This window comes from Trichomonas vaginalis, chromosome VI (genome assembly GCF_026262505.1).
Source record: "Trichomonas vaginalis G3 chromosome VI, whole genome shotgun sequence".
NCBI classification, from domain to species: Eukaryota; Parabasalia; order Trichomonadida; family Trichomonadidae; genus Trichomonas; species Trichomonas vaginalis.
In genome coordinates this window covers 16,027,655-16,044,083 of record NC_067208.1, presented here as the reverse complement: position 1 = coordinate 16,044,083, position 16,429 = coordinate 16,027,655, and the positions used below count along the sequence as shown (strand labels likewise).

General features: G+C 30.1%; 6 protein-coding genes across 6 annotated transcripts, besides 4 other annotated features; 3 read left to right on the top strand and 3 right to left on the bottom strand.

Annotated features, from left to right (window-relative positions):
- Positions 1-1,271: part of a mobile genetic element that runs on past the window's edge.
- A 267-nt stretch (positions 1,272-1,538) lies between these two features.
- Positions 1,539-2,387, top strand: TVAGG3_0874060 (uncharacterized protein; the record flags this gene model as incomplete). The annotated part of the gene is made up of 1 exon (XM_001300420.1): positions 1,539-2,387. One exon carries the CDS (start codon positions 1,539-1,541, stop codon positions 2,385-2,387), a length of 849 nt encoding a protein of 282 aa, XP_001300421.1.
- A 4-nt stretch (positions 2,388-2,391) lies between these two features.
- TVAGG3_0874050 (serine threonine-protein phosphatase family) lies at positions 2,392-2,634 on the bottom strand (the record flags this gene model as incomplete). The annotated part of the gene is made up of 1 exon (XM_001300421.1): positions 2,392-2,634. The coding sequence occupies one exon, from the start codon at positions 2,632-2,634 to the stop codon at positions 2,392-2,394; it is 243 nt and encodes an 80-aa protein (XP_001300422.1).
- An 18-nt stretch (positions 2,635-2,652) lies between these two features.
- TVAGG3_0874040 (uncharacterized protein) lies at positions 2,653-3,015 on the bottom strand (the record flags this gene model as incomplete). Its single annotated transcript, XM_001300422.1, has 1 exon — positions 2,653-3,015. One exon carries the CDS (start codon positions 3,013-3,015, stop codon positions 2,653-2,655), a length of 363 nt encoding a protein of 120 aa, XP_001300423.1.
- Positions 3,016-3,154: 139 nt separating this feature from the next.
- Positions 3,155-3,973, bottom strand: TVAGG3_0874030 (phage tail repeat-like family; the record flags this gene model as incomplete). Its single annotated transcript, XM_051250165.1, has 1 exon — positions 3,155-3,973. The coding sequence occupies one exon, from the start codon at positions 3,971-3,973 to the stop codon at positions 3,155-3,157; it is 819 nt and encodes a 272-aa protein (XP_051085640.1).
- A 198-nt stretch (positions 3,974-4,171) lies between these two features.
- Positions 4,172-4,548: a mobile genetic element.
- A 456-nt stretch (positions 4,549-5,004) lies between these two features.
- Positions 5,005-5,041: a mobile genetic element.
- Positions 5,042-5,110: 69 nt separating this feature from the next.
- TVAGG3_0874000 (uncharacterized protein) lies at positions 5,111-8,350 on the top strand (the record flags this gene model as incomplete). The annotated part of the gene is made up of 1 exon (XM_001300423.1): positions 5,138-7,612. One exon carries the CDS (start codon positions 5,138-5,140, stop codon positions 7,610-7,612), a length of 2,475 nt encoding a protein of 824 aa, XP_001300424.1.
- A 1,261-nt stretch (positions 8,351-9,611) lies between these two features.
- TVAGG3_0873990 (uncharacterized protein) lies at positions 9,612-10,489 on the top strand (the record flags this gene model as incomplete). The annotated part of the gene is made up of 1 exon (XM_001300424.1): positions 9,620-10,348. One exon carries the CDS (start codon positions 9,620-9,622, stop codon positions 10,346-10,348), a length of 729 nt encoding a protein of 242 aa, XP_001300425.1.
- Positions 10,490-13,534: 3,045 nt separating this feature from the next.
- Positions 13,535-16,429: part of a mobile genetic element that runs on past the window's edge.

Sequence of the window (16,429 nt, the reverse complement as noted above, 5' to 3'; positions counted from 1 at the left end):
ACTACTATTGTCAGACCTCGTTTCAAACTTGTCAAAGTTCAAGGTTGTATACTTTCAAAGACAGTTCCTAACAAATATAAGACAACTCCTGACGAATATGCTAAAGAAGTGGAACATGACGACTAAGCATTTCTATACCATGCGTAAACTGTCATGTAAGGTGGCATGTAGTCTTTACTTTGTCCGGTTGTTTGCGTATATCCTGAAACGAAATGTGTATGGTTTCCTCCTCCCTCAGTGTTACTCCAGTAACAATTTATAGCAAACTTAACGTTGTCTTTAACATCATATCCTTTACCTTTTGTCATTGCTGACCAATCCCAATATCTATGCTTATGCCAACCTGCTTGAGATGTACTTAAATCTATGTAGTGACTGTGCGCAGGTAAGTTTTCACCCGAAATCGTTTTACTTCCACCTGTTTCCTTTGAAGAGTTTGCACAATACAAAAACCTGTCGACTATTTGAGTCCAAGTTCCAAAACCAAGTACTACTTCTGGTCTGGTAGAGTTCATTGACGTATAAATAGAGCCTATAGGATATAATGTTTGAAGTATTTCTGTCTTTAATGTTTGAAGCTCTGTTTTGTCTGCTTTCTTCTCATATAAATCTTGAGCAGTGAATTTAACTTTATTTTCATCCTCCATGACATAAACATCTTTACATCTAATGTTTTTCATCGTCGTTATGTCGTCATCCGATGTTAAACCTTGTGGAAAGTTAGGAGGTTTACAATATAATGCATCCCCACCAGTTTCTTCAACCGTTCCTTCAATACTTTCTATAGCAACAGTTGTGAAGAAATCATGTGTATGGTTCTTGTCTGCTTTCTTTTCAAGGCTAACGTTTAAGTCTGTTATTTCAGATATAGAATGTGTATGTCCAACGGCACTTTTCCTGTTTAAGGTTTCTTGTAAGTTTGTAATATTTGCAATGGTATGTGTATGTCCAACGGCACTTTTCCTGTTTAAGGTTTCTTGTAAGTTTGTAATATTTGCAATGGTATGTGTATGTCCAACGGCACTTTTACTGTTTAAGGTTTCTTGTAAGTCTGTTATTTCAGATATAGAATGTATATGAGTCTTTTTAGAATATTCGTTTTCAGCTCTTGTCACTTCACTTGACATTTTATTGTCAACATATGTTTTGTCTGCTAGTTCAGGATGAGTATGTTCTTTTGTTGCATAAGCATTGTTAGCTCTTTCTTCTTCTTTTGCTATTGCATCGTCTACATATTCTTTGTCAGCTTTGTTGTCAACATCTGCTTTCAAAAGAAGTTCATTTATAGGTTTCTCGTTTAAAGTTCCTTTTGTTGGATTTATACAGACAGTATTGTTCTTCTTGTCTTGAAATAGAAACTCATCTGTTAAAGGGTTTAATGTCAGTTTTAAGTTTCCTTCTTTCAATGACTCAGATATCTTAGAATAGTTTGAAAAGTTTGTTGTGTTCTTATTTAGAGCTTGCATAATGAGTTGTCGGTTGTGTTGTATTTCTCTCATAGACGCTGTTTCATTTGACATTTTTATTATAGATAAAATATGCTTCCAATAGAAAAAGAAAATTCTAGAGTTGCTACAACTAAACCATTAGATGAACTTTTTACTAATGTCGGTCAAAAGTTTGAGACAGAGACCGTAAAGCATGAAGGCTATCGTTTTGACTACCCATTGAGATGGTTAAGAGACCCATCTGTCACAAAAGCTATTGGCTTTCGTAGAATGAAGTTCATTTCAGAAGCCATACATGGTTTCCCATTTACGGTCGGTTTTGAAGTTCGATACTATAACAAAGAAAAACGTATGTATGAGAAATTTGAACAGGGAAAACTTTTACAAGTTAGTTTGCTTGTAAACTTAGAAACAACTCTTCAAGCTTTTCAAGAAAAAATAAACGATATCTATATCGAATATGCAAACCAGTATAACATTGACGAGGGAGAATACCATCTCGATATTATTTATGACAGGAAAAATGCAACTGTTAAAATCAATAGAATAGAAGACCTTGGAGAAAACGTTTATATTTCTACAAAATATAACAACTTGGCATGGTATAGATTTATGAGGATGTTAAATCAGCCTGCAGCATATCCAGTACACCCAGACTTTTATGAAGTCGAAAACCCTAATGGAACATATGAAAATGTTTTCGACCCAGCTGCTATTATTGTTCATGCTTCATTTTCTGGCGCCCAAAACTCTTTCTTATGCTTGGCAAATGACTTTTACGAAAAACCTACAAAGTTATACGAACCACCAAGTGGAAGTATTTCAGACTTTCAAGTATGGTTTACTACAGATGGAAGAAAAAGAATAATTCCATTATACCATGCGTTTTACTTAGAACTTAGTTTCATATACAACTACTATCGAACGGTAAAAATATAATTTTTTAATACGGTTGAGGTGTTGGATTTGGTTGCCAACTAGACTGTGGTGCAGGTTCAGGCTGTTGTATAACAGGAGCTTGTTCTTCTGGTTCAGGGTCTTTAGGTATAATACCAACAAACTGACCTACTCTTTTACCAATATTTTTGACTCCGTTCCAAATTCCTCTTCCGACAGATTTTATTCCATTCCATATACCTCTTCCAACATTTCGAAAGAAGTTTCCTATTCTTCCAAAGAAACCCATTTTACTATATGTAAAAATCTAATGTCCGCCTAGTCTCTTACGTTTCTTGTTGAGTTCCATAGCATTCTTTAACTGGAGCTCATACATTCTGTTTCTCCTCTGGTAGAAAACATATTCTGGGTCAACTCCTGTGTTCGCGTCATCTGCATAAAGTTGTTTATATCCCACTTCAGGGTTTGTATAAAACTCTTTCCATCTCATATTTGCATACCATGGTGGCAAACCTAACGCAGCGTCATTTGACATGGCAGTTTGCATTTGTACATCTGTTGGCACTTGACCATAGTTTGCCATTGCAGTTTGTATTCTAACTTCATTTGGAATATTCTCTGGGTTTGGTTGTCCAGGTTGCTGTGCATTCGCTAAGTTCTGTGCGTCCATTTAATATTAGATAAAAATATCTCTTACGAGTACATATACTGAACATTTGCAGGCATTGGTTCATCTTCATATTCTCTGTACTTTTCTGCCACGTCAAATAAATAAATGACACAATGGAAAAAACCTAAAACAAGTAGTCCTATTTCAAACCACATTTACTTACTAGTAAAATTTCTTTGTTATGACACTTTCTCCGGTTTATAGGACCTCTCTCATATTCTATCTTGTCATATCTAAACTCATAGTCATGTATGTCCTCTAACCATCTCATAACGGTTTCCAAACCACTTTTATCGGATGTAAAGTAAAAGCATGGATGGTTATGTATAACGTCTAAAGTTTCTAAAGAGTCTCTCAAAGTCCAGTCTACTTGGTATTGAAAATCCCATGTGTTATAGAACGGCGGGTCCACTATAAAGAAAACATTTTCCTTGTCTTTATATTTTTCATACAACTCTGTCCAATGACATCTCACAAACTCTATACCCTCAATATATTTTTCTATGTTCTCTTTGAAAACATTTGTATAGTTAAGATATAAAACGTTTGACATAAGTGTTTCAATGTCATGAACTCTTATAGCACCACTATATAATAGTCTAGCAGATATACTATCCCAGTCTATATATTCTGCTTTTTTCAAAACCTCTCTCACAATATTTTTGTTATCTAATGGTATACGTTCCATCTTACCTATAGGTATCTTTTCTTTTAACTCTTTCAATATATTGTTTGTGTCTGGTATATGTTTGAGACGGTCCATATAGTTGTCGAAGTCATTGCATATAATCTTTGAGTCTGGGAATATTGTATGGCACAAATGGGATATATAGAAACTTCCACCGAACAAATCTACAAATGTTAGACCATTCGGTAGTTTCTTAAGTTCTCTCAATATAATATCTTTACATTTACTCTTATTTCCAAAGAACGGTAACGGTGGTTTTGTAAAATTCATTTATATATAATAATAAAAATGTTTTTTCCTGAAAAGTGACAGAAAAGGCTTCTCAAAGTATACTTCCTTGGAACGCCTGTAACTTTTCCTGTAGCGACGATAGACCCTTACTTGTCCGGACAAAGTTATACTATTTTGAGTGCTCTACCAAAAATTTTTTATGGGCTAGAGGGCGCAACGCGCCTGGAGGCCCCACTCCTTTTTTTTTTTTTTAATTTCATCGTATTCATCATCTTTAATCCGTTCTTCATAATATTCAGGGAAAACATCGGGTTCTTTAGGTTTTTCTTCTTCAGATGTGGGATATAAGAAATTTATAACATCATCTTTATTCATTTTTCCATCATAATCTAAATCATTTAATAACTCGGCAAATTTTTGACAATTTCTTAAATAATATTTATCAACTTCATAACCCACCTCCTCTAATATATCCTTTATTTCCTCGTTTGTGAATCCTAATTTTTTAACGTTGTTAGTTTTGACGCTCATTTCATACAAAATAAAAAAATAAAATAATAAACATAACTAAGTTTTAATTTTTCGTAAGACATGAATTTTTAAAGTTTATTTTTTAAAAAATTTTATTTTTTATTTCATTATGTATGGGCTGAGTGTAAATGTCTTACAATTTTGAAAATTTTTTAAATCTTGATTTATTCAAAAATGTAAGAATAAAAACCGTAAGAATCATACATTTTTTACTTCATATGTTAAAAAAAATGATACAAAATCGCTCGATATTGTATGAATTCTTACGTTTACAAAAAAAGTCACAAAACCCATCCTATCCTACTACTATCCTTCGCTTTTAAGATCATTGAATTTGATTTTTATATAAAATAGTTATATATTAGAAAATAATATGAGTTTATGTGATATTATTTTTCAGAAGATTTCATTCTATATGCCTATGAAAAGTACTCTCAAAACTAACTTTTTCCTAAATATAATTAAATCTAGAATATTGTATTATGCTTAGTATTATTTCATTTTTCTCATTCAATTTAGAATTTACAAATGTCAAAAAATTGAGAGCTGTCACTTTTGATGAATTTCTGTTTATTACATATATCTCCAATGAAAAAATGGTGATAGCATAAAACAAGTCGATGACAAAAAGGGTAATTTCAAGCGAAAAAAAAATTCTTTTCAAACGAAATCATGGCTGAAGACTCATATTCAATTGATAAATTACTTTCTCTTTTCATTGAGAAGCCAGAGCCAACATGGATGTGTACAAGTAACTTAACTCTCAAAGAATTAAGATATCCATTTCAAGAATTCAAGTTTTCAAAACCGATATGCGCTGATAATCCTAGATCCAACCCTATAGAAAAAGACAAGAAGAATAAGCGCAAAATTAATCAAAAACAACCAGAAAAATCCGATACAATTCAAATTGGAGATCTCCAACTTTCAGCCAATAAAAATACCCACGAAATCAGTTTCAGTGATTTCACAAACTCATCAAAGAATGAGAATAACAAAAATAAAAAACTTGATTCAAATAATAAAAACAAAGAAACAAATAAAGATCCAAAAAGAAACACAAACAGTCCTCCAGCATTTAACCCTCAACCTAATACTACAAATTCTGCTGGAAATACTCGGAATTCAAATTCCCCACCAACATTTGATCCAAAACCAAAGAATACATTTAACCCAAGGCCAAAATCAAACGATATGATCGATACTCCTCCTGGATTTGGCTTTAATCCTAATTCTCCCCCTGGATTCGAAAAAATCCCAGATGCTCCACCCGGATTTGATAGAATCATTGATGCTCCACCAGGATTCGATAGAATCATTGATGCACCTCCAGGATTTGACAAAATCATTGATGCTCCCCCTGGATTTGATAAAGTTATTGATTCTCCACCAGGTTTCGAACCAGTTCTCAGTTCACCACCTGGATTTGAAAATACAAAATCGAATTCTTCTGGTTCTGAGCCAATTTTAAGCGATCCTCCTGGTTTTGGAAAAGTTATCGACGCTCCACCAGGATTTGAATCAGTTATAAACACACCAGCTTCTAAAGAAAGCAAACAATCAGAACCACCTGGTTTTAAACCAGTTGATTCAACAAAATCCAATAATTCAACTTCGAATACAAAAATCGAACAAAATAAAGACCAACAACCACAAAAACAACCAGAAAATAATACAGCACAGCCAACAAATACATACCAGCCTAATCAAGGCCGTCAGAAACGAACAGGAAGTCAAAATTCGAAATTTGCTGAATACAGACCAGGATCTCAGACAACAGAACAAACAAATAATAACAACAATAATTCTAAGTTCGCTGTCTGGACACCTGCAAAGCAAGAAACTACTCCTGCTCCAAAATCCGCTCCATTAAATCCGGAACCAAAGCTTACAGAGCCAGTTTTCACTCCGAAACCAGCTCCTAAACCACCACAGCCACAGCAATTCCAGCCAAATCCTCAACAAAACCAACAATCCCAAGAAATTCCACAAGTTCAACAATTCCAGCCAATGCCTTCATTCCAACCGCAGCCATTACAAATGCAAGAACAATATCAACAAACTCAGTTCCAACAACCTCTACAACCCCAAATTTACCAAAATCCCTACCAAAAACCGAAGATGCAGCCACAACAGCCAGTTCCATTATTTATGCCCAATCCGCATCTCCAATACGATCCAAATCCTCAAGAAATTGCAACTCCTCAGTTCAATTTCGATCAATCTCAGCAACCAATGCCAATTTTCAACTTTGCCCAGCCACCTTCAATGGCCGACCAGTTCTATATGCAGAATGCCTTCCTCCCATCCTATTTCCCGATGATGGGACGGGCTCCATATCCACAATTTACTCCACAGTTGCCGCAGTTCGCCCAAATGCCTTTCGGAATTCAGCGACCTCCATCGACCGATGATTTCTCTCAACAGAACCCTCGGGTTCCATTAATTCAGCAAAATCCGTACCAACCTCAACAGTTCCAGCCACAACCACAACCGCAGCCACAAATGACCAACACAAATTACGATGTTGTCGGTTTCGAATCGGTAATTCCTCAAAATACCAAAACCGAAATCCAAAAACCAGCTCCAAAGCCAGAAGAGAAGAAATCAGAACCATTATCATCTACTAAAACGAAATTGGCATTTATGCCCGATCCAAGTTCCAGTTCTGATTCAGATTCTGACGGAGATATTCTTATTGTCAACCAAGACAACGGATGGTCCAAGAAAGAGACGAAATTAACACCGAAACCCAACTTTGAGTCACTCCTCAACAACGAAGAGAAGAAATCCAAGCAAAGAGAACAATTTAAACCAGTTCAGAGAAAAAGTGAACCAGAAAACACTGAAAACGAGTCCAAACCATTCAGAAGGTCAGCACCATCGAGAAAAGTATCACACGCTCCAAAACCCCAAGCAATTGCCGTTGAACAAATCATGACTGACACAATTCATACAAACGATATCGTTCCAAAGCTGGAATTCATCAACGGAGACAAGGGAAATACATCAATACCTCAGCCAGCTGACGTAGCTTTCCCAAAGCCTCAAATTAGGCAAATGGGATTCCAAATGGCTCCAGATTCGTTTAATGGACCTCACGAACAAACAAATACAACAAGAAGACGTAACAGAAATAAAAAATAAATAAAGATTTTTTTTATATAATTATTTATTATTTCTAACTAGAACAAACTATTACTTTAATATAATACCAGTATCTTTGGCCTTTTCACTTTTCAACTTTCAACCGAATTCCATAGAACAATAAGATTTTCAATCGAAATTTAGTCAAAAGATTTCTTATTGTCTTAGTTCCAAAGACAAACTCTTTAGTGTAACACAAAGTATTCATTTAAAAACTTATCAAATGATCTGTTCTTTCAAACTTCAACAGCTCATATACATATACATTCGTAGTTGTATGATCTTCCACATATAATCGAAATTTTGGCTGTTACAGCTTGAATTTCATGCAATTGTGCTGTAATTAGATTAAGTCTCTGTATTAAACGGATTGACATAAACTCTCCTAGGTATTTAAAATCAGGTAGATCTGCCTTGTTGTGTTCAGTAATCTATTGATTCGAATCTATTATAAGATTCGTTTTCTGCTTATTACTGGTCACTTTTCTTTCATAAAATTGTTGTATGGAATTGAACTTGATGTAATCATAAGCATTCAGAGGACATCCTTAATCGAAAATTGGATAAAAGATTAGGAATATCATCATTCAACTATCATGACTCGATGTCCGATGGATTTCAATACAAAAAAATTGAAAATACATATTTGTAACGCGTTGCATACAAGCTCCATGATAGGACTATAATGCATTTAAAAATGATTTCTCTTCTTTTATTTATTTCAATAATATAAAAAAGATTTCTATATCGTTTTCTTAATTTTTTACAATCCTCCGAATCACAGCTTTTACTGAATATAAGTGAGCATAGTATAGGCTGAATAATAACAATTGTCGATTGATTTTATTCATATTAATATGATATTAGACAAATTTTATATGAATAGCAATTGAATTATTTCACATTACACTGTTGTAACGATTTATTAGGATTGTACACTTCTACCATCAAAAAATCATTTTAAAGATAATAATTTTGTGTATTGAGTGAACAAAACAATAATATTTGTGTGACTGATAGACCTTATAAACTAGATCTACTTCACTTTTTGCTTCTCTAAGTATTTTTTTTACGAGAATTACAATTAGAAAAATATGATTATTTTTCATGCCCATCCTAAAATGAAAATCATTTCACAGCGTCGATTTTGATATTAGATTTTTGTGAAGCAATTTTCGAACGTAATACCTCAATTGAACTTCATGTATAGTATTCATAATTATAATTCGAAAATATAGACAAAATTAGAAATAAAATTGAATATTCTCAAAATAGTAAAGAAAATTTGACTCTTAAACTTTTCAATAGATTGAGTATTTTACATAAAATAGCAATTTACAACTTTTGTTTATCTGAAAATTTGGCATGAATTTTTGCACATTTATTTTTCAATTACTTGTATTTTGAAATTAGCAGCTGTTGGTTTAGACTAGACCAAAGATATTACCATGTATATTACTATTAATTTCGCAGCTGCTAATTAATTTGTATGAAAAATCATCGTAAAGACGCACTTGGAGCAACATTTTATTGCTATATTTCCAAGTTAAAATTTCTGAGTTATTCAAAAATTGTTAGATAATAAAAACAAAAAATTGAATAATTCAATTATTCCTCATTCGAAAATTGGAGGGGAAAAATTATTCTTGATTTGTGCATCCTAAACGTAAGTGATCTTTTCGTCTATTATAAACGATTAATTGATGATTATTTCTTGGAATCTTAATAATGTCAATGAAAATTTCTGTTTTGGCATATTATTCTCATTTATATATGTTTTTACAGCCAGCCAAATATAAATTTGTTTCCAATCTTTTAATTAACACTCTAGGAAAGTAGTTTTCTCCCTTCTTACAAAATTATTCAAATTGAATTGATTATGGCGTCATTTGAAAACCAACTATTAATAGTGCTATACATGACTTTAATTTTTGGAAAGAAATTAAACAACGAATATATTGTCACTTTTTATTCCTTTAATATTTTTTAATTCAATTCCAAAATTCAATGAGAGGCCGCCGCACTTCCAAAATTACTGGAGGAAATTCGCGCCTTCCAGATGATGATTATAAACCAAGTGAAACTAGATGCATACAAGACGCATCTTTCTTAGAAGTTGTACATCCGATTGAAGCAACTGGCAAAATCAACAATAAAGAGTTAACACCAATACAGAAAGCAATTACATTCTGCATAATGGAACATGGAGGTTCGGCCTCAGAACAAGAAATTTTAGATTTTGTTACAAAAAAGTGGAAATTGATAAATGAGAAGTCAATTCGTCAATTTCAAGTTAAACCATGCATGAGACTAATCAGACTTAATTTGTCAATAAAGAAGAATAATCAACAATTGTTTCTTCCAGATCCGGACAAAGCAGGTAACATGATTCTTGGTCAGTATGATCCAAATGCATCAAAACATAATGACCAAACACCAGAAAGTACAGATACCATTATAAATGAATCTTCCTCAGAAGAATTGAATCAATACGCAATTGAAACAGACTTCATCGAAGAGTTAATGAATTATTTAAATCGAAGCAAGTATCCTGTGAAGTTCACTGACATTGTTAGTTTCGCAAAATTATCGAATTTTAAAATAAATTTGTTTGCGAGATTAGAATTTAATCGGCAAATTAGAGCCATTCTAGTATCATTAAAGGTACAAGGTCATTTATTTTATAACCCCTTCGATGACTCTTGGTGCGTCAATCCAATCCTCTGTCAGAAGTGAAATATCATTTTTTATATTTTATTATTTATTTTGTATGTTAATATTATATAAAGCATTTTCAATATGATTATAAATTTGTGAACATCGAACAAATTTTTATTCACAAAAATTGTGTTCTCTTAACTTTTGAGAGATCATTATGAAAAGCAAATTTTTGTATAGTATCTCAAATTATATTTGCTTGCTGTAACGATATTATTAAATGTTATATGTTATAAAATCTTTTTATTCTCTCATGAGATCAATTATAATTCGTATCATGTAAATATCAGCTAGAAAAATTGAATCGGCATTGTGATATAAAGGGTACACAAAATATAATACAATAATTTCAATTCCTAGAAAAGATTATATCAATTTTCGTAAAAAAAATGTTGATTTATCAAAATTAAGTAATGAAGTAGATACAATTACATAATACTGATGATTTTTTATATTACCAGAAATAAGACTTTCATGATTTTTTTTTATTAAAATATCAATTTTGTAAGCGCCTAGAAAAGGATATTAAATCGGTAAATGCATAAAATCATATGTACGTATTTCATTTTCGGTAATTTTGCTTTTTAAAATCAAAATGAAATTTTGCTAAACGAAGTTTAAAAGAAATCTTTACTTATGCCAACTTTTAAGCATGATAGGGCTTCTACGAGCTTCCTTAATTGTCAGCAATAAAAAAAGTCATTTCTTTAGTCCCTTTCTTCATTCAAAAATAAATTTCTGAAATAGAATATTGAAAGGAATTATGATTAACGAATAATTCCAATCAACAATTGTTTTTAAAAGATAATTATCATGCTAATTAAATACAAAAAATCGTTTCAAACAATTTATTGTTTTTTTTTCTCACAATTGAAATTTTGTTAAAATTATATCTGATTCATACAAAAATCCCAAAGCATATTAATGCTACAAGCTTATTTTCAAATTTTGTGATATTTTATTTTATTTTTTTTTTTTAATTTAATATTTTCTTTTCATTTAAAATATTTAAAAATCATTGAACTTCATAACTACTTCTAAGTTTATACTAATTAATGATTAATTAAAATAAAAATCAGATTTGAACTAAATTAATAAGCGGTGGAAATTAAATTGTTGAAACCGATATAAAGATGAAATACAATGATAATTCGAGCAATTTTAGCCATAAATATAATATTTGAAATTAAATTCAACAATAATTCAACACCTTAAAGTAGAACCGGAACTACTGATATTTTGAAAATCATAATTGTCTCTTTTAAAGTTTCATTGCATTGAAAATTTTGGTTATTATCTAAATTTGTTTGTAAGTTTTGCTGCTACTAGTGTATGCAATTATTATAACTCGGGCTATTTTCTCGATGATAACACAGTATCCATTTTTGCATTTGGAGCAGATAATTCAGAAAATATTTTAATAATTTGAATATTTCTTTCAAAAATCGATCCATACAATAATTCAACTTCATAAAAATCATAAAACTAATGTTTTACTAAATTACATAGTAGGTCGATTTAGCTGCATTTCTGACGTTTTTTTGTAAAATATAATTCAATACGTTTGAAAAGTCTTCAACGTAAAATCGATCGATTTCGATTTATTATTCCCTTCTACATACTGAATCATTTTTCACATATATTTTCTATCTGCATTTCAATTCAATTTTATTCCTAATAAAAATATATTACTAACCTTTCTTGATAAAAGCATAATTATAACCAAAATGTCACCTTTGAGAATTGAATTGAATAAATATATTTTACAGATTTTTTAGGTTCGAATTATTAAAAAATCAAACACTGACCTAATGGTTAATTATAGAATATTCATTTTATTACTTTTTACACCAATAATTTCTCGATTCACCTTCATATATGAACTGTATTATACTCCTATCTACACTCTAGCTTTCATATTAATTAATACCAAAATATTTCATTAAACTATACCTTTTTGAAATACCGATAATACAAAATTGGACTCATATCAATTTTTAAAAGGTTCAATCGATCAGATACATATATGCATAAACCTTCATCATATCTTAAGTTTCAAGCATTCAAATTTAATAATATTCAATATAATTCCTTTTGATTAGGAAGCAAGTTTTTGTTTTCGATTCACGCAATATGCATCCGGTGTTCGAAGTTTGCTCAAATTCCACATAACCTTAGCATTATTTCAAATGAAACAAATTGTAAAGAAATGATATGAAATTAGCTCACATTTTTCAAAATTAATTGGTCCTATCAACCCCTTGGGTTTTATCACAAAGAGTTCGTCTCAAAAAGATGGAAAATAAATTGTAATTACTCGTTAGTTTCGTACATTTTCCATAATTTTTGAATACAAATCGTACATTGCGGATCGTAATCATATAAAGCAAAATTGATGAATTTTAATAAAATATCGCTTTATTCGTATAATAAACAAGAGAACATTCAAAGTCTTTGAACATTTGTAACAAAATTCAAAAACTACGATTCTTCTTTCGAAGTCCGCTTATCAATAATGTTCCAATTGCAACAACACCTACAATAATTGATACATAATTCATTGGACCTTTGAATTCTTCATCAGAAGGACCTAAGAGGGACAAGGCCGAAACTCTGTTTTCCATTTTACTAACGTTCCATGCAGCAAACTCGGGATTAAAGAAATCACTGAAGTTCGAAGGGGTTCCTAAGGGCTTCAAGTTCGAAGAATAAATGAACAGTGAACTCAAGAGAAAGAGCATTCCTTTGATAAGAAATATAAAAATGAAATAAAAGTGACAATAAATTTCGAATGAAAAATAGCATATTTTTACCCACAACTATCTAAATATCAAACATTAATAAAAAGCTTACTATCGTTTTTGACAAATCATGTGTCATAAAACCGCTATCGGAAGTTTGGTAATTTTGTTGTAAACAACAGTTAGATCATTATTTCAACAATGAAAATTCTTTGACATAAAATTTTTGAGATGAAAAGTGATTTCAACGCAAATATTTTCAAAAGATAAAATATAATTGTGATTCGTAAATTGATATAATATCCAACTCACCATGACTCAACTAAATGTATTCTTTACAAATTTCATTTTATCGCTTTGCTTTATTCAACAATCAAACAACAAAACAAAAAATATACTATCCTAAGAATGTTTTAATTATGTCTTTGAAATTTTTCAGATTTCATATTTCAGAAACGATGTAGGCAAACCCAAATTTTAGCTAAAAGTGACAGGGAAAAAAAACGTTTAGTATTAAAAAAAAGACCAATGAGAGCTTCGTTCGAAATATAGAGGGAACTGAGAATGCGCAACCATTCTCAGGGAATATTGGATGCTATTCCCGTTCCCTCTGTATGGAAAATTGAGGTTTTCAAGGGGAGTTAAAATAATATCAAATTTATACTAATTTACTTCAAAATACAAAAGTATTTGACAGCTAAAATTAGTTACTTTAGCAAGCCTATCAATACCCTTTTACGATTATTGCTACTTTTTCGAAATAAAAGTAAAAACAAATTTATACTAATTTACTTCAAAATACAAAAGTATTTGACAGCTAAAATTAGTTACTTTAGCAAGCCTATCAATACCCTTTTACGATTATTGCTACTTTTTCGAAATAAAAGTAAAAACAAATTTATACTAATTTACTTCAAAATACAAAAGTATTTGACAGCTAAAATTAGTTACTTTAGCAAGCCTATCAATACCCTTTTACGATTATTGCTACTTTTTCGAAATAAAAGTAAAAACAAATTTATACTAATTTACTTCAAAATACAAAAGTATTTGACAGCTAAAATTAGTTACTTTAGCAAGCCTATCAATACCCTTTTACGATTATTGCTACTTTTTCGAAATAAAAGTAAAAACAAATTTATACTAATTTACTTCAAAATACAAAAGTATTTGACAGCTAAAATTAGTTACTTTAGCAAGCCTATCAATACCCTTTTACGATTATTGCTACTTTTTCGAAATAAAAGTAAAAACAAATTTATACTAATTTACTTCAAAATACAAAAGTATTTGACAGCTAAAATTAGTTACTTTAGCAAGCCTATCAATACCCTTTTACGATTATTGCTACTTTTTCGAAATAAAAGTAAAAACAAATTTATACTAATTTACTTCAAAATACAAAAGTATTTGACAGCTAAAATTAGTTACTTTTAGCAAGCCTATCAATACCCTTTTACGATTATTGCTACTTTTTCGAAATAAAAGTAAAAACAAATTTATACTAATTTACTTCAAAATACAAAAGTATTTGACAGCTAAAATTAGTTACTTTAGCAAGCCTATCAATACCCTTTTACGATTATTGCTACTTTTTCGAAATAAAAGTAAAAACAAATTTATACTAATTTACTTCAAAATACAAAAGTATTTGACAGCTAAAATTAGTTACTTTAGCAAGCCTATCAATACCCTTTTACGATTATTGCTACTTTTTCGAAATAAAAGTAAAAACAAATTTATATACTAATTTACTTCAAAATACAAAAGTATTTGACAGCTAAAATTAGTTACTTTAGCAAGCCTATCAATACCCTTTTACGATTATTGCTACTTTTTCGAAATAAAAGTAAAAACAAATTTATACTAATTTACTTCAAAATACAAAAGTATTTGACAGCTAAAATTAGTTACTTTAGCAAGCCTATCAATACCCTTTTACGATTATTGCTACTTTTTCGAAATAAAAGTAAAAACAAATTTATACTAATTTACTTCAAAATACAAAAGTATTTGACAGCTAAAATTAGTTACTTTAGCAAGCCTATCAATACCCTTTTACGATTATTGCTACTTTTTCGAAATAAAAGTAAAAACAAATTTATACTAATTTACTTCAAAATACAAAAGTATTTGACAGCTAAAATTAGTTACTTTAGCAAGCCTATCAATACCCTTTTACGATTATTGCTACTTTTTCGAAATAAAAGTAAAAACAAATTTATACTAATTTACTTCAAAATACAAAAGTATTTGACAGCTAAAATTAGTTACTTTAGCAAGCCTATCAATACCCTTTTACGATTATTGCTACTTTTTCGAAATAAAAGTAAAAACAAATTTATACTAATTTACTTCAAAATACAAAAGTATTTGACAGCTAAAATTAGTTACTTTAGCAAGCCTATCAATACCCTTTTACGATTATTGCTACTTTTTCGAAATAAAAGTAAAAACAAATTTATACTAATTTACTTCAAAATACAAAAGTATTTGACAGCTAAAATTAGTTACTTTAGCAAGCCTATCAATACCCTTTTACGATTATTGCTACTTTTTCGAAATAAAAGTAAAAACAAATTTATACTAATTTACTTCAAAATACAAAAGTATTTGACAGCTAAAATTAGTTACTTTAGCAAGCCTATCAATACCCTTTTACGATTATTGCTACTTTTTCGAAATAAAAGTAAAAACAAATTTATACTAATTTACTTCAAAATACAAAAGTATTTGACAGCTAAAATTAGTTACTTTAGCAAGCCTATCAATACCCTTTTACGATTATTGCTACTTTTTCGAAATAAAAGTAAAAACAAATTTATACTAATTTACTTCAAAATACAAAAGTATTTGACAGCTAAAATTAGTTACTTTAGCAAGCCTATCAATACCCTTTTACGATTATTGCTACTTTTTCGAAATAAAAGTAAAAACAAATTTATACTAATTTACTTCAAAATACAAAAGTATTTGACAGCTAAAATTAGTTACTTTAGCAAGCCTATCAATACCCTTTTACGATTATTGCTACTTTTTCGAAATAAAAGTAAAAACAAATTTATACTAATTTACTTCAAAATACAAAAGTATTTGACAGCTAAAATTAGTTACTTTAGCAAGCCTATCAATACCCTTTTACGATTATTGCTACTTTTTCGAAATAAAAGTAAAAACAAATTTATACTAATTTACTTCAAAATACAAAAGTATTTGACAGCTAAAATTAGTTACTTTAGCAAGCCTATCAATACCCTTTTACGATTATTGCTACTTTTTCGAAATAAAATAAATTTATTATCAAAAACCTTTTTTTTCTTAGTAAAAATAAAAATGTTATTTTATATCAAGTTTTTAT